This window comes from Polistes dominula, unplaced genomic scaffold, assembly GCF_049000335.1.
Source record: "Polistes dominula isolate Pdom_NZ unplaced genomic scaffold, Pdom_raw_medaka contig_73, whole genome shotgun sequence".
Taxonomy (NCBI): domain Eukaryota; kingdom Metazoa; phylum Arthropoda; class Insecta; order Hymenoptera; family Vespidae; genus Polistes; species Polistes dominula.
Window position 1 is genome coordinate 7,388,941 of NW_028300951.1, and position 20,248 is coordinate 7,409,188.

At 28.2% G+C, this 20,248-nt stretch overlaps 5 protein-coding genes across 7 annotated transcripts in view; 2 read left to right on the top strand and 3 right to left on the bottom strand.

Annotated features, from left to right (window-relative positions):
* The window catches only part of haf (leucine-rich repeat and fibronectin type-III domain-containing protein hattifattener), a 20,103-nt gene extending 17,445 nt beyond the window's left edge, over nucleotides 1-2,658 (top strand). Inside the window, exons 3-7 of the mRNA XM_015326103.2 lie at nucleotides 7-322; nucleotides 392-1,002; nucleotides 1,079-1,511; nucleotides 1,587-1,763; nucleotides 1,867-2,658. Coding sequence (XP_015181589.1) covers nucleotides 7-322; nucleotides 392-1,002; nucleotides 1,079-1,511; nucleotides 1,587-1,763; nucleotides 1,867-2,150 — 1,821 coding nt within the window. The 3' untranslated portion in view covers nucleotides 2,151-2,658. The remainder of the gene's footprint in view (nucleotides 1-6; nucleotides 323-391; nucleotides 1,003-1,078; nucleotides 1,512-1,586; nucleotides 1,764-1,866) is intronic.
* Rab3GAP1 (RAB3 GTPase activating protein subunit 1) overlaps nucleotides 1-4,759 on the bottom strand; it is a 25,098-nt gene extending 20,339 nt beyond the window's left edge. Inside the window, exons 1-6 of one of the 2 annotated variants that reach the window (XM_015326102.2) lie at nucleotides 4,455-4,759; nucleotides 4,002-4,284; nucleotides 3,795-3,931; nucleotides 3,436-3,649; nucleotides 2,949-3,357; nucleotides 2,669-2,880 (exon numbers count right to left, since the gene is read on the bottom strand). In XM_015326102.2, the coding sequence (XP_015181588.1) occupies nucleotides 2,669-2,880; nucleotides 2,949-3,357; nucleotides 3,436-3,649; nucleotides 3,795-3,931; nucleotides 4,002-4,284; nucleotides 4,455-4,650 (1,451 nt within the window). In that variant the 5' untranslated portion in view covers nucleotides 4,651-4,759. The remainder of the gene's footprint in view (nucleotides 1-2,668; nucleotides 2,881-2,948; nucleotides 3,358-3,435; nucleotides 3,650-3,794; nucleotides 3,932-4,001; nucleotides 4,285-4,454) is intronic. The other variant, XM_015326101.2, reaches the window with a different exon arrangement.
* A 2,202-nt stretch (nucleotides 4,760-6,961) lies between these two features.
* On the top strand, nucleotides 6,962-13,975 carry mnd (L-type amino acid transporter minidiscs). Its single transcript, XM_015326106.2, has 9 exons — nucleotides 6,962-7,958; nucleotides 8,260-9,003; nucleotides 10,371-10,589; nucleotides 10,723-10,993; nucleotides 11,137-11,260; nucleotides 11,349-11,549; nucleotides 12,230-12,379; nucleotides 12,752-12,929; nucleotides 13,016-13,975. Exons 2-9 carry the CDS (start codon nucleotides 8,718-8,720, stop codon nucleotides 13,072-13,074), a joined length of 1,488 nt encoding a protein of 495 aa, XP_015181592.1. The 5' UTR covers nucleotides 6,962-7,958; nucleotides 8,260-8,717; the 3' UTR covers nucleotides 13,075-13,975.
* A 102-nt stretch (nucleotides 13,976-14,077) lies between these two features.
* LOC107069139 (ubiquitin-conjugating enzyme E2Q-like protein 1) lies at nucleotides 14,078-17,809 on the bottom strand. Of its 2 annotated transcripts, none has more exons than XM_015326171.2 (4): nucleotides 17,561-17,809; nucleotides 16,909-17,259; nucleotides 16,268-16,675; nucleotides 14,078-15,900 (listed from the first exon to the last, which is right to left on the bottom strand). In XM_015326171.2, the coding sequence occupies exons 2-4, from the start codon at nucleotides 17,167-17,169 to the stop codon at nucleotides 15,772-15,774; spliced, it is 798 nt and encodes a 265-aa protein (XP_015181657.1). In that variant the 5' UTR covers nucleotides 17,170-17,259; nucleotides 17,561-17,809; the 3' UTR covers nucleotides 14,078-15,771. The 2 variants fall into 2 exon arrangements, with proteins under 2 accessions (XP_015181657.1, XP_089028288.1); XM_089172162.1 differs by having other exon boundaries at nucleotides 16,909-17,271.
* Nucleotides 17,681-20,221, bottom strand: LOC107069138 (transmembrane protein 231-like). The gene is given in 10 exon segments (XM_089172163.1): nucleotides 17,681-17,726; nucleotides 17,816-17,973; nucleotides 17,976-18,038; nucleotide 18,459; nucleotides 18,552-18,702; nucleotides 18,788-18,995; nucleotides 19,064-19,186; nucleotides 19,438-19,601; nucleotides 19,679-19,933; nucleotides 20,083-20,221. Coding segments are annotated over 8 exon segments (927 nt in total). The 5' UTR covers nucleotides 19,818-19,933; nucleotides 20,083-20,221; the 3' UTR covers nucleotides 17,681-17,726; nucleotides 17,816-17,895.
* Between the last annotated feature and the right edge of the window lie 27 nt (nucleotides 20,222-20,248).

Below are 20,248 nucleotides of genomic sequence, written 5' to 3' on the forward strand. Positions count from 1 at the left end.
CAATAGGTTCTAGACATCGGATTCAATCTAATAACAGAGTTACCAGTGAATGCTTTTCAAGGTAATCCATCTGTAACGCTTCTCGCTATCGATGGAAATCCTTTGTCCACTGTACCAGAACGTGCATTGGCTAGACTGAATGGTACTCTCAGAGGACTGAGCTTAGGAGGAAGATTTCTTGTGTGCGATTGCAAATTACGTTGGATCGTCGATTGGATCAAAACTAGGGATCTTCAAGTAACTAGTCGTGAACGTAAACCACCATTTTGTGGTAGCCCTCAGAGATTACAAGATAAAAATTTTTACAACATTGATATAAACGGTAAGATAATTAAATCTTAACAATTATTTTAAAAAAGATATCTTGCTAACTCGACGATAATCATCCTAGATATGACATGTGAAAGAACACCAGAAATTATTGGAATCGGCACTGTTGAAAGTGTTGATACGAGAGAACCAACTGGGCCAAGTGATAATCTAGGTGTTGCTACGCATCATTCAACGATAAGACCACAGATTCCCACCCAAACGACTACTACTACTACTACTACTACTACTACTACATCGACTATAACACCTTCGACAACGACGATATTTTCAACTACAGAATTTAGAAAAACAACCGAAGCACCTCAAACTTCGACTATGTTTACTTCGACGACTAACAGACCAACTGCAGCTCGAACAGGAAATGTGGTTATAATGAGAACTACGTTAAGTCCACCTAAATATGTTCAGGATCAACCTCAACAGCATCAACCAAGACCTCCTTTGGTTCTTGGTTCTCCTCTTTACAAAGCTAAATCAAACGATAGAGATATCATAGTGAAGGATGTTCTTAGACAAGATAACTCAGTGATCATCTATTGGGACACGAAAGCACCTAAGAGTTTAGGATTTCGTGTGATCTATCGATTATTTGGAGACGATAGTTTTGAACAAGCTCCACCTCTTGATGCTAGCGAGCGTGAATTTAAAATAAAAAACGTACCATATCAGGTATAATAAATACTTTGAATTAAATGAAAAGAAAACAAATAAAAAGATAAATTAATGATTAATTTCATTTCTACAGGAATGTATCATAGTATGTGTCGTTTCATTGGAAGAAACCAACCTAATGCCAGCAAATGTACCCTATCAACAATGCAGAGAAGTTAGAACAGAAAATTCGCCGACTTCTAATATGGACAAAATTACTATAGCTGCTAGTGCAGCCATATGTGCAACTATAGTAGTTGCGGTGATAATTTTCGTGGTAGCCAACAGAAGAAGAGCTCGTAAACTTCACACGCTTCATAGTATTGATCAAACTAACATGGGTGGACCTATAGCAGGATTGCCGGTTAATTGTTGCTCAACTGGTGGCCCAACGCCAAGCCCAGGAGGACCTCTTTCTTCTATGGCAACCTTAAGTGCTTACAATCCTCAAAAGGAATGGGATCAAGTATCAGCTTATAGTAACAGAAGTATACCGAGACCTAGAATTTTTCCAGTAGATCGACAAGGTATGAATATTCTAGCTATACCTGAAATCTATTAAACAATTTAAAATTAATACATTTGTTTTCTCTAATCCTTAGGTTCAATTACCAGAGCTTCTTGTATTGACGATGTTCGTTCTCAAACAGTTCACTATGGTGGTAAAATATCTACACGTTCCGTTGCTGATGGACAATCGCAACACAGTTTTTCTAATAACTCAACGCGATATTTTGCTAACACTACTTTAGGATCTAATCTCGTAAATTCTAGACCAGGTATTTATTAAAAAAAAAAAAAATTAAATTAAAAAAATTAAAAGAAATAGAACTATAAAGTTGTATTAATAAATATAATTAACGGGTAACTTTCCGATTATAGAATTACGTCAGTCACGTCAATCGTTAGCAGCAGGTTCGGATAGAATGTCGCGAAGTAATTACACGAATAATCATATGCCACCTCATGCCTCCTCTAGAAGACAACGACCAAGATCACGTAATCGTACTTTGGAACAAAATCCGCCAAGGCCTGGCAGTCGGTACAGTTTAGCTGACTCCACGCATACATTGAATAATTATGATGAAAATAATTGGACCGATCACGACATGGATATATACATGACACGTAATCCAACAACGAGAAGCGGCCTGATGCCAGTATGATCATCGGTTTTAACAAACCGTGTGTTCAATCAGTCTATTTGATCAGATGCAATGATTTGATGCATCAATGTACAACAATGTACTCGTTATTAGACTAAGTTAGTAATAAGCTAGATCGAATCGAATGATAACTATTGTTTAAATTATCGTATCGATCATTTTTTATAAATTGTGTAACTTTGGTACTTGTAATATAAAGTACCATGGAGTTAAACAATTATTCATCGATTTGTTCAAACTATGATCTTATTTTAAATAAGTATTCGCTGATCGTATTTATATACCCAAAGAGAGACTGCATCACTAGGTGAAGTGCATTCGACAACAAAATAATATTTTAATCTAAATGAATATTAAATATAGATATAAAACGTGCACCGAAAAGTTAAGTGCGTTATTGTCCAATTAATTAAGAAAACGCATTGAAAAAAAAATTGCGTTAGAGATTAAAATCCATCATACTTCTTTTTTTCTTTCTTTTTTTTCTAATTATTAGAAGAATCAATAAAATGACTCACCCTGGTATAAGTATATCCGATTCTCTACGAAATCTTATTTCCATAACGAACTCGTGCCAAAGTTGAGCTAATGCTGTGGCTCCTCCTAAATTATGTGTGCAATGTGCGGCTACGACTGCAAGACGCCATATCAAGCTGTCAATTATACAAGTCTTCACTCCTTTCCACTGTTCCTCTTCGTAATACATACTCATATCTCCGTATGGTGTTTTCTGAATGAAATTCGTTTAATTATTCTTTGGCAAAGATAAATATTCGAATCAAATAAATTCTTACTTACAGGATTATCTTCAGTATCGGGGAAAAGAAAATACAATATAGGTAACAATATTTCTTCAGAAATAGGACCTTCAACATTCTTTGGTTTCTTCGTGTTTCCTTTACCGATGACCGAAGAAATTGTAGGAATTTTTGATTCACTTAATATACTAAATGCAGCACTCAAATTGCTCTCATCGTCGCCAAGAAACATAGCGTTATCACCTAATAAATCAACCATGCCTCTTTGATCATTACAAAGATGTAGAAAATCTGTTAAATAATCTCCAAGCAAACAAGCAGGCGAAGGTACCATTGTAACTTGAACAGACCACTCTGGTGCTAACTGTGGTTCTAAGTCAGTGAATCCTTCGCTATCTACTACAACGTGCTCTGACATTATAGGCCAGGTGGTATACAAATGAAGTTCTCTAAATGTATAATAAATTCAGTAATAGATTATTTCTATTAAGTTAGAAAAAGATTTTCTACGACTCTGAGTATCTTACCCAATAGGATCAAAAGTTGCTCCAAATGGAAGCTTTCCTAATTCAGCTACACCAAGCGTCTCTCCTTGCATGAAATCAAAATCAGGAGGCTGTTGTGTCCAAGTACTGCATGTCCAATCCCTCAATAAATATGAAAATCTTACTGAAACTAATACTGGATCTAACCTCACACCACAGCCTTCTGTGATCTTCTGTTTGAATACGGCAAGTAAACCTGCAAATAATCTACATCTGTAAAATAATAGCATATGCTTAAAGTAAACTTGTATAAATAAATTTAATAATCCAAAATGCTATAACAAAGGATACAATTTTACTATCAATAATTATTTAAATAAGACTTTGAAATGTATACTCACCAGTAAGATATTTACAATGCGGTGGTATCTTCTTCAGATGTACCATCTCGAAGTTAACCGAACTGCCTCTACCAACACTTGTACCAAGATACATTTTTTGCCATGGTTCTTGCACTTGCACAAAGATAGGTACTTCGCTAAAATATTATAATAAATTAATATAACGTTTATGAAGTGTATGTCGAACATTGATTTTAATGCAATTACCAATTCGTATTATTAGCAGCAATTGTAATGGAACTTAATAAAATCTTCATACGTGTCTCTTCTATAATAGAATGTCTTTTTCCCGGAACCAAAACAAGAAATTCTCTGACTCCAAAATAAGGTGCTATTTCTAAATGTTCTTGGTCAATACGAACAAAATCATTCGATGAATCAAATATATCTTTCTGACATTCGGTTCTCTCATCATCATCTTCCAATGGACTTTCCTTACTTTCATCATTTTCTAATATAAGCCTGAAGTGTTTGAATGTAAATTCAACATCTAAAAGTACAATGTAAAGAGTTAACAAAAGAAAATATGCATCGTCAAAAAGGTTAAGAAAATATATATCGTAAAATAGGTTAAGAAATATTTTACTGTGTTGACAATACATCAAATAAACGTTCATACCTTTAAAATAAATAAAAGAATATACACAAGAATAAACGTACCTGCAAAATTAATGTTTTCCCTATTATTTTTCCACTGAGAATGAATAAAATCACCGGATTTCAAAGCTGGACCATTTCTTTTGTCTGACACTTTCCACTCGTGCATAATTTCTTCCAAACGTGCAATAAAAACTTCCCATTCTGTAGCAGTCGTGAAATCGTGATGATAAAAATCTTCTATTTCGATGTTATTCATTTTTGTTGACAAAAATTAGGACTCGAAATAATATTTACTTCGAGCCATTCGAGTTGACAAGCTTGTAAGTTAAAAATGGTGGAATGATGCAGTCGGTAATGCAATGGCGATTGTTCGCTCATAATACTGCAGATGACGCCACATATCATTGATCCCGAAAATAAATATTATTTAAAATTAAAAAAATATTTTAAGTATTTTTTATACAATTCGTTAAATATACAAAATGTTATTAATAAATAAATGTTAATAATTAATAAGATAAAATAAAATAATTAATATATAATGTATATATCGTATCTAATATGTGTATAATACCGTGTGATAATATGTGTTATCGACACAGATAATTCGTACAAGGAAATCAACTTTTACATATTACAATATTTAATATTATTAGCTAACTATTTTTGTATAATAAATAATCAGATCACAGAAAACGAGTTGTTTTAATCCTATTACTTTTTCTCTTTTTTTTTTAAATTACTTTGTCTTTCCATTTACACACAACACATGCTTGGATCTGAATCAGAATGTCATGGTAACTTTCCTAAAATTGAAAATCTACGCAAATATATTTCTTAATACATTCTATTTTAAAATTAGTTTAATCTATCAACGTTGTATCATTGAAAAATTCCCACGTGTTTAATCATATCGAATATTTTAAAATGTTTCCTAATTTAAAAATAATTTCTCGTGATAAGATTATAACTAATTTAAATTATTATACATTTTATCATTATTTTCATATTACTTAAATTCGTGGATATTTAAAAAATGCAGTTTAGAATTTATCTAAGATTCATTTAGAAATGCTATTTTTATTCTAAACCTAATTCTATTAGAAAATCGGTCGGTATTTCAGTCTGAGCTTGAAACTAACCTTTACCAAATTAAATTGACAATTGAATTTCAACTTTTTAAAAAGTAATTAAATGATATAAATACACTCGAACATTGAGAAAAAAATTGTTTAAATTATTGCATTGTTACAGAACAAGAATGTTCATAAATTTAATTGACTTTTCAATCAATGCATATCGCATTAAATAATTATTAGTATTAAAAATAAATAAATAAAAATATATATTTTTTTTTAATATATAGATGATATTAAAATGACAAGATTTACTTAGTCAAGTCTTAATTAGCTAATTTTCTAAGTTTCAAATTTCATAAGATCACAAAATAAAATTTGGTGTAGAGTTAATCAGATAAAAAGTTACAAGTAAACTTTGTGTCTAGACTTTTGAAATGTAAATAATAGGCCATTACTAAATTTTGCTACGTTTTAGTTGTCTATCTTAAACTCACATTCGTGTATTATATTTCACATTATCATAATTGTAACAGCGATAATATTTTTTTGCATAGTCAAACCAGAATCTCTATATTATACTAACTAATATTCTTATTTCTAGTTGAACGGTCAATTATTCCAATCAATAAAAAAAATATATAAAATAATTCAAATTTATATAAGTTTAATAAAAAAAAAAATGATAATAATTATTCTTAATAATTACTATGTTGTCTTGCAAATAAATAATTTTGCAATAAAATTATGGATTTTTTCTATCTACTGATAAACTTTTTGCAATGGTCAATTCATTTGCTATTAGGCCAAATAATAATCAATAATCTTACGGTCACTGAAGAATACTAGAAACAAAACAAGTTAAAAAATATTCAAATGAACTTTAGTCACGTTAAAGATAAAATAAAATATAAAAAAATAGTTTTTTAATTATTTTGTAATATCTATAAATAGACATTTTTCAAAAGCCTAAGAACGTTGTTTATAAGATGAAAAGCTTTATGAGGATCGACTCTTTTGGCATTAAACAAAATAATTTTAACAATAAGCATACTCCTGCGGCCGCTGGAAGAATAAAAGGGGGAGAAACGAGTAACGGAAGTTCTCAATGCAGTGGTTTGCAACCATTTTCTTTTTTATCATCTAACATAAAACAAAAAAAAAAGAATATTATTAACATGTTGACTGTATGTATTTTGCCATAGAGGCCATAATTTTTAAAGATAAAAGATAAAAAACAATATATAAAGCTGTTGTCATGATTGAACACATAGCTTCCATTGATAAACCAAACGGATAATTAACAACGTGACAATTGACGTGTTAAATTAATTATAAATCATAAACGAAAAATGTGCTTTATAACAATAAATGTCTATGTTTATATTTTGCTGTACGATCGATAAGATTAGAAAATTCAGAAAAAACGTATAAAGCAATCTGATTTGATACTCGATATTCTCAAGTATATTAAATAAAATTGAATACATTTTTTACACAGACTGCAGTGAAATGATTAATATTAATAATTTAAAGTAATTACTTAAAAAAAGGATAAAAAAAGGATAAAAAAAGAATAAAAAAAGAAATAAAAATAAGAAAGAATCAACGATAAGTTTAATCGACAGAAGAAAGATAAAAGGTTGTGCATCACTGGGCCCTCGTAACAGACTACTAAGCATAAGCGTAGGAATACAAAATTTGAACAATGATTATTACATTTTACATTGACGATCATGAAATTAAGTCTCTATACCAATGTCAGCAATGGGTGTCCCCAAGAAGAGACTTTATCGTTGAAGCGTTTTAACACGCAGTATTTCTAATCCCTTCAGCGTATGTGCTTCACGCGAGATTCAGAAGAAATTCACAATAAATCGTGACACGTCCGGGCAAACACCGGAAAATCACGATGTTCCTTCTTATTATCGATTCTTTGCATTTATTCCGTCGTAGAAAAAATTATCGTTCGAATGATCGTCAAAGAAACATTATGTTTACAATAATTTTGTAAAAATTTAAATCTCTCTATAAATATATTTACGGTGAAATGTTTATAGTGATTCAAAATAGACAGAAATATAGTTTTATTTATTAATAATAATTAGTTTAGTGCAATGGAAATTTTAGTGAAATATAAATAAATAAATAAATAAGTGAAGTGCATCGTGAGGGATGAACAAAGATGAATGAAAGATCCATGCTTTCTTACCGGAAGTGATACATACGTTCGATACAATCGTATTATTTTTAATGCTACGCAGCGTTCAAAATTTATGCTCGGTTTTCTTTAAATTCTATCGAATAATATACATTTTCTGTTCGACGTTAAAATAAATCGCTATTCTATTTGTAATGTTTATCAAGTTACATTCGTGCCAATAAAATTATTCCTACATGAATATCAAATGTTTGTAAATATACGTGGTACATATTTCTTAAGAAGTAGACACCGGAAGTCCTGAGAAAATCAATACCGTGAATGCAGGTACACTCGAATACCGCATCATCTGCTATTTCGGCGCGGGAAAATATCGATAGAATTTTATTTGTAACTAGTTTGCTAAATTAAAACAAAAATTAAATTAAATTTTGTTTATTTAATATTCTTGTTAATTAAACAATGTTTATCTTATCGTCGATAGTTATTTTTGTTATCATATAAAAACAAATATACGATAGAAACGAATATAATCGAAATTAAACGATAGCGATATGTTCTCTTTCTTCCTTTTTTATCGACAAACGTGTGAACTTCGATCGAGATGTATCTATATTTATTTCCACAGAAAATAATCTAATGAACGTATTAAGAAAATAAGAAAGAAAGAGAGAGAAGAGAGAGTGCTTAGTGCAATATTTCAAATAGAAGAAATGTAACTGACAAGTAGTGAGAAAGAAACACGTTTCTACCTTTTGAAGGGAAGTTTCAGCGATGACTAATATAGTTAGCTGAAGTTGGCCGAAGATAGTCGTTTTCCCCCACTTATACTTTCCCCCACTATAAAACTGGTGTAGAACCACATGTTCGAAGAACACGCGCTCATTTCGTTCGTATGTTTGGGAAGAGGTATGTTCATAAGAATTCGAACCTTTGAGTGGGTCGTAACGAAACGACGTTGTTCTTGGAAGACCCCGTAATTCGATCAATTCGCCATTATATTGCATCATATTATTTTTTCAAATAAATTTTACATAACTAAAAGAAAAAAAATTAGAAAAGAAATATTTTAAAAAGAAAAAGAACATGCCGGACAAGGTAGCACCAGCCGAGAGGCAAATGGTCGTGCTTCAGATTTCGAAAAAAAATATATCCGAAAATAATGACAACGAGGACAGTGGTGTGAAATTAAAAAAAGAATTGGGATTACTCGATGGGGTTGCTATTATCGTTGGTATAATCGTTGGTGCTGGTATATTTGTTTCACCGAAAGGAGTCCTTATCAACAGTGGTAGTGTCGGGCAAGCTTTGATTGTATGGATATTTTCTGGTGTACTTTCACTAATAGGTGCTCTCTGTTATGCAGAATTAGGTGAGTTTAATGATTTAATTTAATGACATTATTTATTTTCTTATTTATTTATCTTATATTACTTTTAAAAACTCGCACATATTGTTTAAGTTAAGCCATTTACACGTGGCCGCAAGAAAACATCGACTCTATTGCAGTCTAGTCGCGTTGCTATGACGCGAATCTGACGTCTGTTGCAATGAACTTTAGAGTCCTTGATATATATGTATATATATTCATAGCTTTGAATTATTCAAAAACCTAGTTTTTCTTCCAATTTATAATATAATCAAAGAGATAATACTTTACTCAAAATAATATTCTTCGTTATTTTCACGTATTCTAAAACAATAAAATCGATTTGTTTAAATGATATCATATAAATTTCGATTCAATTAAATCGAACTAATATCTTTCACAATTTTATTTATATAATAATTAAAGAACATTATTTTTTCTCTTTCAAAGATAAAGTTGCAAAGGTAAAAGTTACAGTTATATCGGTTATCTTACCTATGTTATGGGATATTAATCAGCGAAAGACCATAGACTCTTGCATCATCTTACTGCAGGTTTTTGACTACCCTATAGTTCCTACAAAAAAAAACAGTAATAAGAAATACTTCGATCTACAGTAACTGACTAACAAAAAATATAATAATTCAATAATAATATTTTGTATAATTATCGTCTATATATTTAAATAAAATAAAATTAATTATTCTTATTAATAGTTCATTGCAGATTTTCCAGGTATACATATATTTATTTAAATGTATAAATCGAATAATTTATAAATGGCGCTTGTTCGTCTTATGTCGATATAGGTCGATCATATCATTCTATCTTATGTCAGTTATGTTAGCTAAGAGAGATAAGATATAGAAATATGTTTTTTTGCAAATTTAAATTTCAATCAATATTTAAATATTGAATCGGAAGATTTATTATATCTTTTTGATATGTTTTGAACGATGTTAACAAAAAATCAACGAACCCTGTGATAAATTATAGATCAAAATAATTTAAATCAAAAAATTAAATAATTTAAATCTTAAATTTCTTTCTTTTTTTGTTGTCTTTAACAATCTTGTTTTAAAATCTTTTCAACAATTTTGTAAAAAAGAAAACTAGGAAATATTCGTTGTAATGATATGATAGGCCTATTTGTTTAATGAAGAAATAACCGTAGCTATAATTCAAATAATGCGGACTAACGTTTTAAGTATTTCAGCAAATACAATAATCATATCTGTCGTTTTTTATTTTTCATTTAATTTCATTTCATTTCATTTAAAATCGCACATTTTATGAGATAAAAATTTAATTGTATAAATATCATTCTTTTATCACATTAGAATTATTTTCTTTTTTCTTTTCTGTTACAGGTACGATGATACCAAAATCTGGTGGTGACTACGCCTATATTAGCGAAGCTTTTGGGCCATTACCAGCATTTCTTTACCTTTGGGTTGCATTATTTATTCTCGTTCCAACGGGAAACGCTATAACTGCTCTTACATTTGCACAATATATTTTACAACCTGCTTGGCCGGATTGTGAACCATCTTACGAAGCTGTAAGATTACTTGCTGCAGTTGTTACGTGTAAGATAAAATTATAAATTTTATGCAAATGATGACATTATTACTATCGTCATTATCAGCAACAGTAATAAGTTTAATTAAAGGATTTCAACAGTAACCAAAAAATCATATTTTTTGTTCTTATTATCCCTAGGCTTGTTAACTGCAATTAATTGTTACAATGTTAAATGGGCGACAAGGGTCCAGGATATATTTACTGGTACCAAAATCTTTGCTTTGATCATCATCATGGTCGCTGGTTTCTGGTGGCTTTGTACCGGTCATACAGATAATTTTCGTCAACCAATGGCTGGAACTAATACGCAACCTGGTTATATTGCGCTTGCTATTTATTCAGGATTGTTTTCTTACTCTGGTTGGAATTACCTTAATTTTGTTACGGAAGAATTGAAAGAACCATACAAGTAAATATATATATACATAAAAAATATTTTTCTTTTACAACAATATTAGAAAATATTGTTTAAACGTTGCAACACGTCGCAACGATATTAATCATATGTTTAATCAATATTATTTATATATTTACTAATAATATTATTTACAGAAATCTTCCACGAGCAATATGCATATCTCTCCCATTAGTGACAGTGATTTATGTTTTGGCAAACGTCGCTTATTTTGTTGTATTGACACAAGATGAGATACTTGCATCTAATGCAGTCGCTGTTGTAAGTTTCTTGTTTGTTTACATTTATGTATAATATTATTTATCGATCAATTAATTCATTCAATATTATTTTTATTTGTTCGTTCCAGACATTTGGTAATAAATTATTAGGAGTAATGTCATGGATCATGCCCTTTTTCGTAGCGTGCTCGACGTTTGGTGCATTGAACGGTGCGATTTTTGCTTCCTCAAGATTATTTTTCGTTGGTGCGCGTAATGGTCATTTGCCTGCTGCCATAGCATTAATTAATGTGCAAAATCTAACTCCAATGCCTTCCCTCATATTTCTGGTAAGTATTTTCTTTTTTATTCTTTTTTTCAATTAAAATTTAAAAATAATTTCATACCATTGTTATATAAAAAATACCCATATCATTAATTTTTATTATTTCTGAAAATTAAAAAATATTAATGAATGATGATAATAACAGTAACAACAATAATAATAATATTCCATTAATATAACTTGTAAGTAACATGTAAGATATTCGAGATTTAAACTATCGTCTTGTTTTGCGGCGCACGCTAATTGAGAGTAATAAATTGGATCTTTCATGTCGCTGACCGTCTCTTTAATAATAAACAGCGGAAGTATCCCTTTCGTCTTTGTTCCTTCGTTTGTGAGAACGTTATTTGACCTGGATGACCTAGAGGTCAACTCCAACATTTCAATACTACACTGATACAAGTCAAAGAGCATATTTAAACTAATACAATATTAAATCCTTAATCAATTTGATATCATTACTTGTTAATTAATATTTCTATCATTTAATTTTCTCATCTTATGCTATTACAATAAAAATTGTTAATTAATATCAGAGAGATAATTAATTATAAATGATAGCAATTATTAAATTAAGATAACAATTGATAAGCAAGACACCTGTAGACATTAGAAGAGAATAATTTTTCTGCACTTGAGCGCGAACTCCCAATTTAAACGTTAAACTGTAATTTCCGTTTCTAGAGCATTATCACCCTGGCACTTCTGATCATAGAGGATGTCTATGTACTGATCAATTATGTTAGCTTCGTTGAAGCACTGTTCACCACGCTCTCAGTATCTGGCCTCTTGTGGCTGCGTTACAAAAGACCTGATCTTCATAGGCCAATAAAGGTATTTCATTAGTTAATTAATTAATTTTTGTTCTTTTTAATTTACTATATCCTGTTTTAATTCATTCATAAATTAATTTTCAATATACAACTAATTATTGAGTTTTCTTTCTAATCAAATTTACAATGTTTCTAACTGGAAATATCTATCATCTATCATTTTCTGTTATCAACAATTTGTTTGGTAATAAATTATTATTATTTTTTAAAGATATTCTCCAGGTAAAAACGTTTAAATAGTTTTATTTAATATAAGTAACCACTTGTTATAACAGATATTATTCGTAAAGTGATATACAATTTTACGAGTTTGTGTGTGTGTGTGTTACTTTTAATTTTTTTTCTTTTTGTTTTGTCTTTTTCATTTGTTTAGGTATCTATAGCATTACCTGTAATATTTTTCATCATTTGTACATTTTTGGTTATTCTTCCTTGCTACGTATCACCATGGGAAGTAGGAGTAGGAATAATTATTATATTTTCTGGTATTCCTGTATATTGGATTTTTATACATTGGAAAAACAAACCAACGTGGCTAGTATCGGCATCGCGTAAGTATTTTCGCTTAATTCATTTCAAAAATTACTAGTCTTTATATATATATATATTAAAATTAAAATTATTTATTAAATTGCAGATAATCTTAATATGTTCTGCGCAAAACTTTTCCTGTGCGTACAAGAAAAAAATGATTGAGAACTTGAGTAATGTTTTATACACGATGTTTTATACAACCATAGGCGTATATTTATGAACAATAAAAAGTGATCTAAATTAGCAATAATTCTTTTGGAAATATATAATAATGAATATTTATAAAAGTTCCTCTTCTGGCCATAATAATTAATAACGTGTGAACTGGAATGAATGATAGTGAATGTATGAAGTTAAATCGTGAAAATGTTATATTATATAAATAGATTTTTGTAATCAATTAGTCGATTAATTATCAAAAAATTTTTTCTACAAAATTATTTATGTATATGTATATATATTTATACATAGAATGATAATAATGTTCTCGAAATACTGCCAAGTTCATAAAATTTAGAAATATTTTTGAGGCCAAGCATTTAATATAAAATTAGAAAAAAAAACAAAGCAAAACTAGTAAAAATTGAATTAATTGAATGAATATAAATTGTATGATATGATAAATGCGAGACGATTGTTTTAATATATCGAATTTGTATAATTATAAATGCAAAATTAATCTTTCTTGTACATTACTTAATGTATTTTGAAATATTTTGCATATAGATTTTAATAACCCATGATAATATTAAGTTTTCCGATAAGTTCAAGCGATTTTTTTTCTAAATAAATAAACGTTAAAAACTGCATGAACTTATCGGACAATCTACTATATTTAATATTTTAATAGATGATACATTTTTGCTTGATCATATACATATAATTGTACATATAACAATCAATTAGAATAATTGTATGATCTATTCTTTTACTATGTAGTAATTAATTAAGATATATATATATATAGACTTTATATACTAAATAATAACAATTGTAAATATTACACTATATGAATCAGCCTTCACAAGTCAATTATGTTTCTCTAATTATATTTAATATGTATTTCATAATATATATATATATATATATATATATATATATATATATATATATATATATATATATGAATGAAACAATTGGTATAAATAATCAAAGGAATGCATAATCGCGATTTTTTAAATATTTCTTATTTTTTGTTTCTTTTATATATTTTACTTATATCTTAAAATATATAATTCCATTGTAATATACATAATTGAGAGCAAATTAAAAATAAATTAAGTTTTTTTTTAACATCGTTGGTTTTTTTTATCTTTTCTTTTCATTAATAATAGTAAATATAACATTTTTGACATTCATTTTTGTAAATGTTAACTGACGTCCACGATAAATAACGATAAAGATGAACTTGTATAAAATGTGTTATTTTCTTTTCTTTTTATATATTACTTTAAAATGCATTGAGAATTATTATTTTTTTATTTTAAATGTACGTATTAGAATTTATATATTTAGCAATCTTCATAATTCATTCATATTTGTCTTTTATTTAATTTCTTATTCTTTTTTTAATTTTTGTTCTTCTTTATTATATTATAACAAATTGCACGTGATAATTGTATATTTCCAAAAATGGCAATTTTATCGAATTTTTCTATGAAAATTTTTTTTTTTTTGGCACATATATTACTGTACATACGTATATAATCGTTTCATGTTCCAACCAAACGTTTACTTGAAAAAATGATACCAATATAATATATCTCGAAAAATTCTACCATTTTTACTATTATTCATTTTTAAAGAAGTGAAAACAATTTTTTCAAAGATATATATACATGTATGTGTACACATATATATAACAAAATTTTCTATAATCTATGGATGCAGTATTAACAACAAAATCTATAAATACACATATTATCATTTATAATACTTTCTTAATAACATTCTTTTTAAATGTTGGAAGAAATCGAAAATGAAAAATGTTTAATTCAAAGATTTCATTTAAATATAAATATTGTTTTAAATTGAGAAATTATGCAGAAAATGAATTAGAAACTTTTCTCTCTGATTACTTACTAACGACATAGATAGAGGGAAAAAAACCAATTATTATTATTTTAATCGAAAGACATATCAACGAATAACACATTATACGTAAATATTATTTTCTTTTTTTTTCTTTTATATATTTATATATATATATATTTTGTTTTAAATATTTTGTACGATTATTCTTTATGACTAATACACATAAATAGAGAAATTCAAATGTAAAAACGAGATAATATTTAATACGACTTATACATGAAGAATATCGTACGTTTCCTCTAATTTCGTGTGAGAAAATATATGTATAATATATTATCCGATAAATGTATATAAGTGCGTATATTCTTTTATCGTACGATAAACATCATAATTAAAAAACGCTAGATGGATTTTTCAATCATGATCCAGCACGATAATAATTAAATACAACGATATACGATATTTCTCTTGCTAATGTTAAATGTTATTTACAAAAGATGTACCACCCTATTAACAAATTTCTATCCTCCTTTTTAAAAAAAATAAATAAATAAATAATTGTACATCACATATTTTTTTTCTATTATTTTAAACCAAAAATAAATAAAGGAATATAAATTATCCTTTTTCTCTAAATTTCGTCAACTTCATCTCCCTACATAATATTTTTTTGAAAATATTTAAGCTGGAGAATCATAAAATTGCGACTCGTATATATAACATAGAAGAATTATTAGATAAATATAATAATTTCAACGTAAGAACGTTGACAAAGGGGATTGACTAAATGATTAAGATGATATTGACCGATCTGGATTATTAAGATCAGCCTTCCGCGAGAGGAGGCGTAACCCAACCATATTTCTCATGCGTTTTAACGAGATTTCGAAATGATTCTTCTGCAGATCGTCGATTAAATTCTTTGTTGGTCTTTGGTTTTCTTGCAACACGTCCCTACAAAAATTCAATTTATATTTAACATATTCAACAAAAAAATATATATTTATAAAGATAATAAAAATAAACTAACACGTACAGAATAATAAAAAATTTAGAAAGAAAGTTGTGAAAATAAATGTACCACAATCAAAAAATTATATATAAATAATTATAGTATCAAATAAATTATACAATCAATTTCAACGTGTTTAAAAATTTAATGAAATAAAAAGAAACAAAATGGAATAATACCATGTATCTTATCAATATATATTGGAAGTTTAAGTGCACACATGTGTAATGGTGTGGTGTGGTGTGGTGTGGTGTGGTGTGTGTGTGTGTGTGTGTGTGTGTTGAAGTAATACGTAGATTATTTTCTCACCTGTCCTTTAACGATACTAGCGGCAAACTGTGTGATAACAGCTTCTACAGTATATGCACTAGCCCATCCTCTAGGCGTTAAAAGTTCCATACAAATAGCCCCACCCTCCATGACAAATCCTTTCTCGATTCTCGGTGAGATAACTCTCATAAATGGTGGCGCGAAAGGAAAATTTTCTGGAAATACTACATGAAGAAGTATATAAGGTATCTCAAGTTCTCGCATGTCAGCAGCTAACTCGCTTTCTGGATCGATTTTATGAAGTCTCACGTGCCACTCAAAAAGATTGTCATTTACAAGCTCTGCGGTAAAAGTTGCATCTCGGCGGTGTTGAGTTCTTTGAATTTCGCTCAGTTCTTTCATCAAACGACGTAATCTTACTCCTTTTTCAGGAATTCCCATGTTACCCTAAAAAAATGTATTAATTAATAAATTATTTAATAAACAAATAAATAATACATTTTTTCAATTAATTTTTAAATCTTCAATTAACAATTGTAATATAATATGAACTAGCTGTACAAAAGTAAAACACTAAAATATGTATAACAAAATAAAACAAAAATTTTTAGCACCCTAAGAAAACTCTTAATCTTCATCTAATTCAAATATTTATATTATATTTGAATTGAAATGGATACCTGAGAAGAACTGGATGATTTCTTTGTTTTGAAAAAGCAACTACCATGTGCGGTATGACTCGTGCCTGGATTTTCAGGCATGGAACCATCAGACGGTGTAACAGCATCAGGCCGATGATGATGATGATGACGACCGAGTAATCGTCTCGAAGGAGAATTAGTTGTACCATCATTTCCACCTTCCTGTTCAGTAAGCTTCTCCGACGATCGAAATAATTTTCGAAAAGCAGCAACTACTTTTTCTTTCGATCTCGTAGACATGATTTGCGCGTCACCACGTTCTTCTTTAAATCCTTCAAATTTATTATCTCTATCTATCGTTGATTTAAAATATCTTATCCGATAATGGACCTAAAAACAAATCTAAACTAATACAAAATATATCACAACAAAATAAAAATCTTTAAAACAATATTAGAACAATTCAAAATTCTGTCAGAAATTGTAATTTAAAATCCGAGAATTAGTCGGCAATTAATATTTGATAATAAAATATAATTAACAAAATGGCTCATGCTTAATTAATTAATAACAAAGATAAGTGTAGACGGTAATTAGAGAACATCAATCTACAATAATAGAAATCTATTTTAAGATACAATAAAAGTAAAATTAATTTCTAAGATAAAAAAAATACCAAATAAGTAATTACCGTTTTTGTTAATATTATCTTCGTGGAACATGATGTGCGTAACAATTGGTATCTATTTTCTTGGTCACTAAAAATCTATTTTTTCAAACGAATCGCCGGTGAAGTTTATCAAACAACATCTCTTCTTTGTAACTTTGAAATTATTTACTCACTCACTTTGTTCTCCCTATGTAAAAGAGAGAAAGAGAAAGAATAAAAGAAAGAAGAAAGAAAGTATAAGAGATGTAGATTATGCGGAGTAGTAAATAACGCTACGTTTAGGAATGATACTGTGATGTATGCCGTATGTATATATGTATGTATGTGACATACGTGATACAGCGCAGTCTCCACCCTCATTGAACAGAGTAGGAGGCCTTGTTGAGATACGGATGAATGCTTGGAAGGGTTGACATAGTCGGTAATGCTGCTTCGTGCCAAAAGAAACGCCTTGACACCGGCGACTCCCCAATATCGATCCGCTTCGAGCGCACCTTCCCTGTAAACAACGAAAAAACAATTGAAATATCTATTTGATCTATTGCTATACATTCATTTGATTTTTTTTTATTTGTATGTGTACGTAAATCTTCTTTTAAATTTATTTATTATTGCATGCATGCACACACACACATATATATATATATATATATATACATATATATAATGTGTGTATGTGTGCGCTCGTGCGATATGTATACACATATATATTTCTTTGTATATGCAATACTTATTTTATATAAAAATAATTATAAGTAATTATAAACGGTTATTTTTTTAAATTAATCAGTTACTTTTACAATGTTATTAATATAATTTTGTTTTTGTTTTTTTTTATATATTATAAAAATATATATTTATGTGTTTAATATTAAAAATTGTTATCTTTCTTTTGTTTTATTATTTAGTTTTCCACGGCACTACAATATACGAGTTTAAATATCGATTAGAGAATAAGAATGTTAAAATGTAATTAATTAGATAAACGAATACAATAAAGCATGATATATACTGTATCCATGCCCATTTAAATTCTTCCCACAAATTAGGTTGATAATATAGTAAATGATCTTTATAATGCAATTCCCCTTGAATCGTTATCATATCTTCTTTGGAAAATCCTGATTGAGTAATTACATGGCTATTAGTGATCTCAGCTGAAACTAAATAATTCAATTTCAAAGATAAAACAAATTCATGAAAAAAGAGTTGTAATTTTGAATATTAAAAATTAAATATTATGCTTACATTTTTTATTAACATTTTGAGATACCAATTGCAACAATGATCGGTCTGTTAATTCTATGCTATGATTATATATGTCGTACAAATGATCGCTGTGAAGTATGCCTCTCTGTTTCAATTCCAAATCTGCGATAAAATGAATCTTTTGTTCTTCTTGGTTCAACATATGATCAAATATTGCAAATGATTGAATTGAGCTTTCGAAGAGTTGCTATTGAAGATAAAATAATATTTATCAGAAATGTTGATGTATAATTAAATATATGTCCAATATCTTACCTTTAATTTAAAATCAAAAAATAAAAAGAGCTTAATATTCTTGATAGGTGAATCTGTATAAAATTGTGCTTCAAACTTTAATATATCTTTTTTCCCATCGTTATTGGTATCTATTTCTTGTACCTTAACAAAAAACAATATATATTCTATCATAATTATAAATATGTGATACAGTAGGTACAAACAAATTGGATACTGAACAGTTCACAGGACATATATAAGAAGAGAAAGTACTATGTCTTAGATTTATAGAATTGTATTGTGGTTGATTGATTAATGAATAGATCAGTTAGCAAACATCGTCTTTGAATAAATTATGTTCATTAACCAATACCTACTGTATATGAATTTATAAAAATATTATTAAAAGAAACCTTTATAATTAAACAATCATCGGAAATCTTATTTTCTTTGTAGCTAGTAAAGGTAGAACAAATTATTGGAGCCATTTCTATGCCTCTCTCCATTAATAATAAATATTTATATTGAAAAGATACATCTGGCATTTCTGAATGAATTTTTGTTTTTATCCAAAATCCTAAAAATATACTAATAATGATATTGTTTTCAATGTTGATATTATATTCAAATAAAAATGACATTAAATATTAATACCTCCTGCATTAAACATTAAAAACAATGGAGTAATCATTGACATTATAACAAATAATAACACAATAAAAAAACTTAAAGAACATATTCTAGCTTTATATTTATAATAAATAGAACTTGAAAATATTTCAATCGCAGTCATGTTGAGGTTCGTAGTTTATTCTGTTAATATTTATTCGTTGCTTTGGTAACAACCATTAATGTAGAATTAGTCATAGGTAACAGACGCCATCTTGTATTATGAATACCTACAATTAACTTAATAACTTTATTACTAGGAGCTTAAAAAAAACTTTAATTACTATTATTTTCAATGAAATAAATTTATATATATATATATATATATATATATATATATATATATAAATTTATTAAATTTAATATATTTAATAATTATATTAACTTACAATTTTTTTCCTTAGCAAAGAATGTTATTTCTATCTTTCATGATTATTATTATTATTTAAATAATTACTTTAATGGTTTAAATATACTTCCATAATTAAAAAGAAATATATTTAAATAGAATTATCGATTTAGTTTGATTAATATCGTTGAAAAATTTAATCGCGA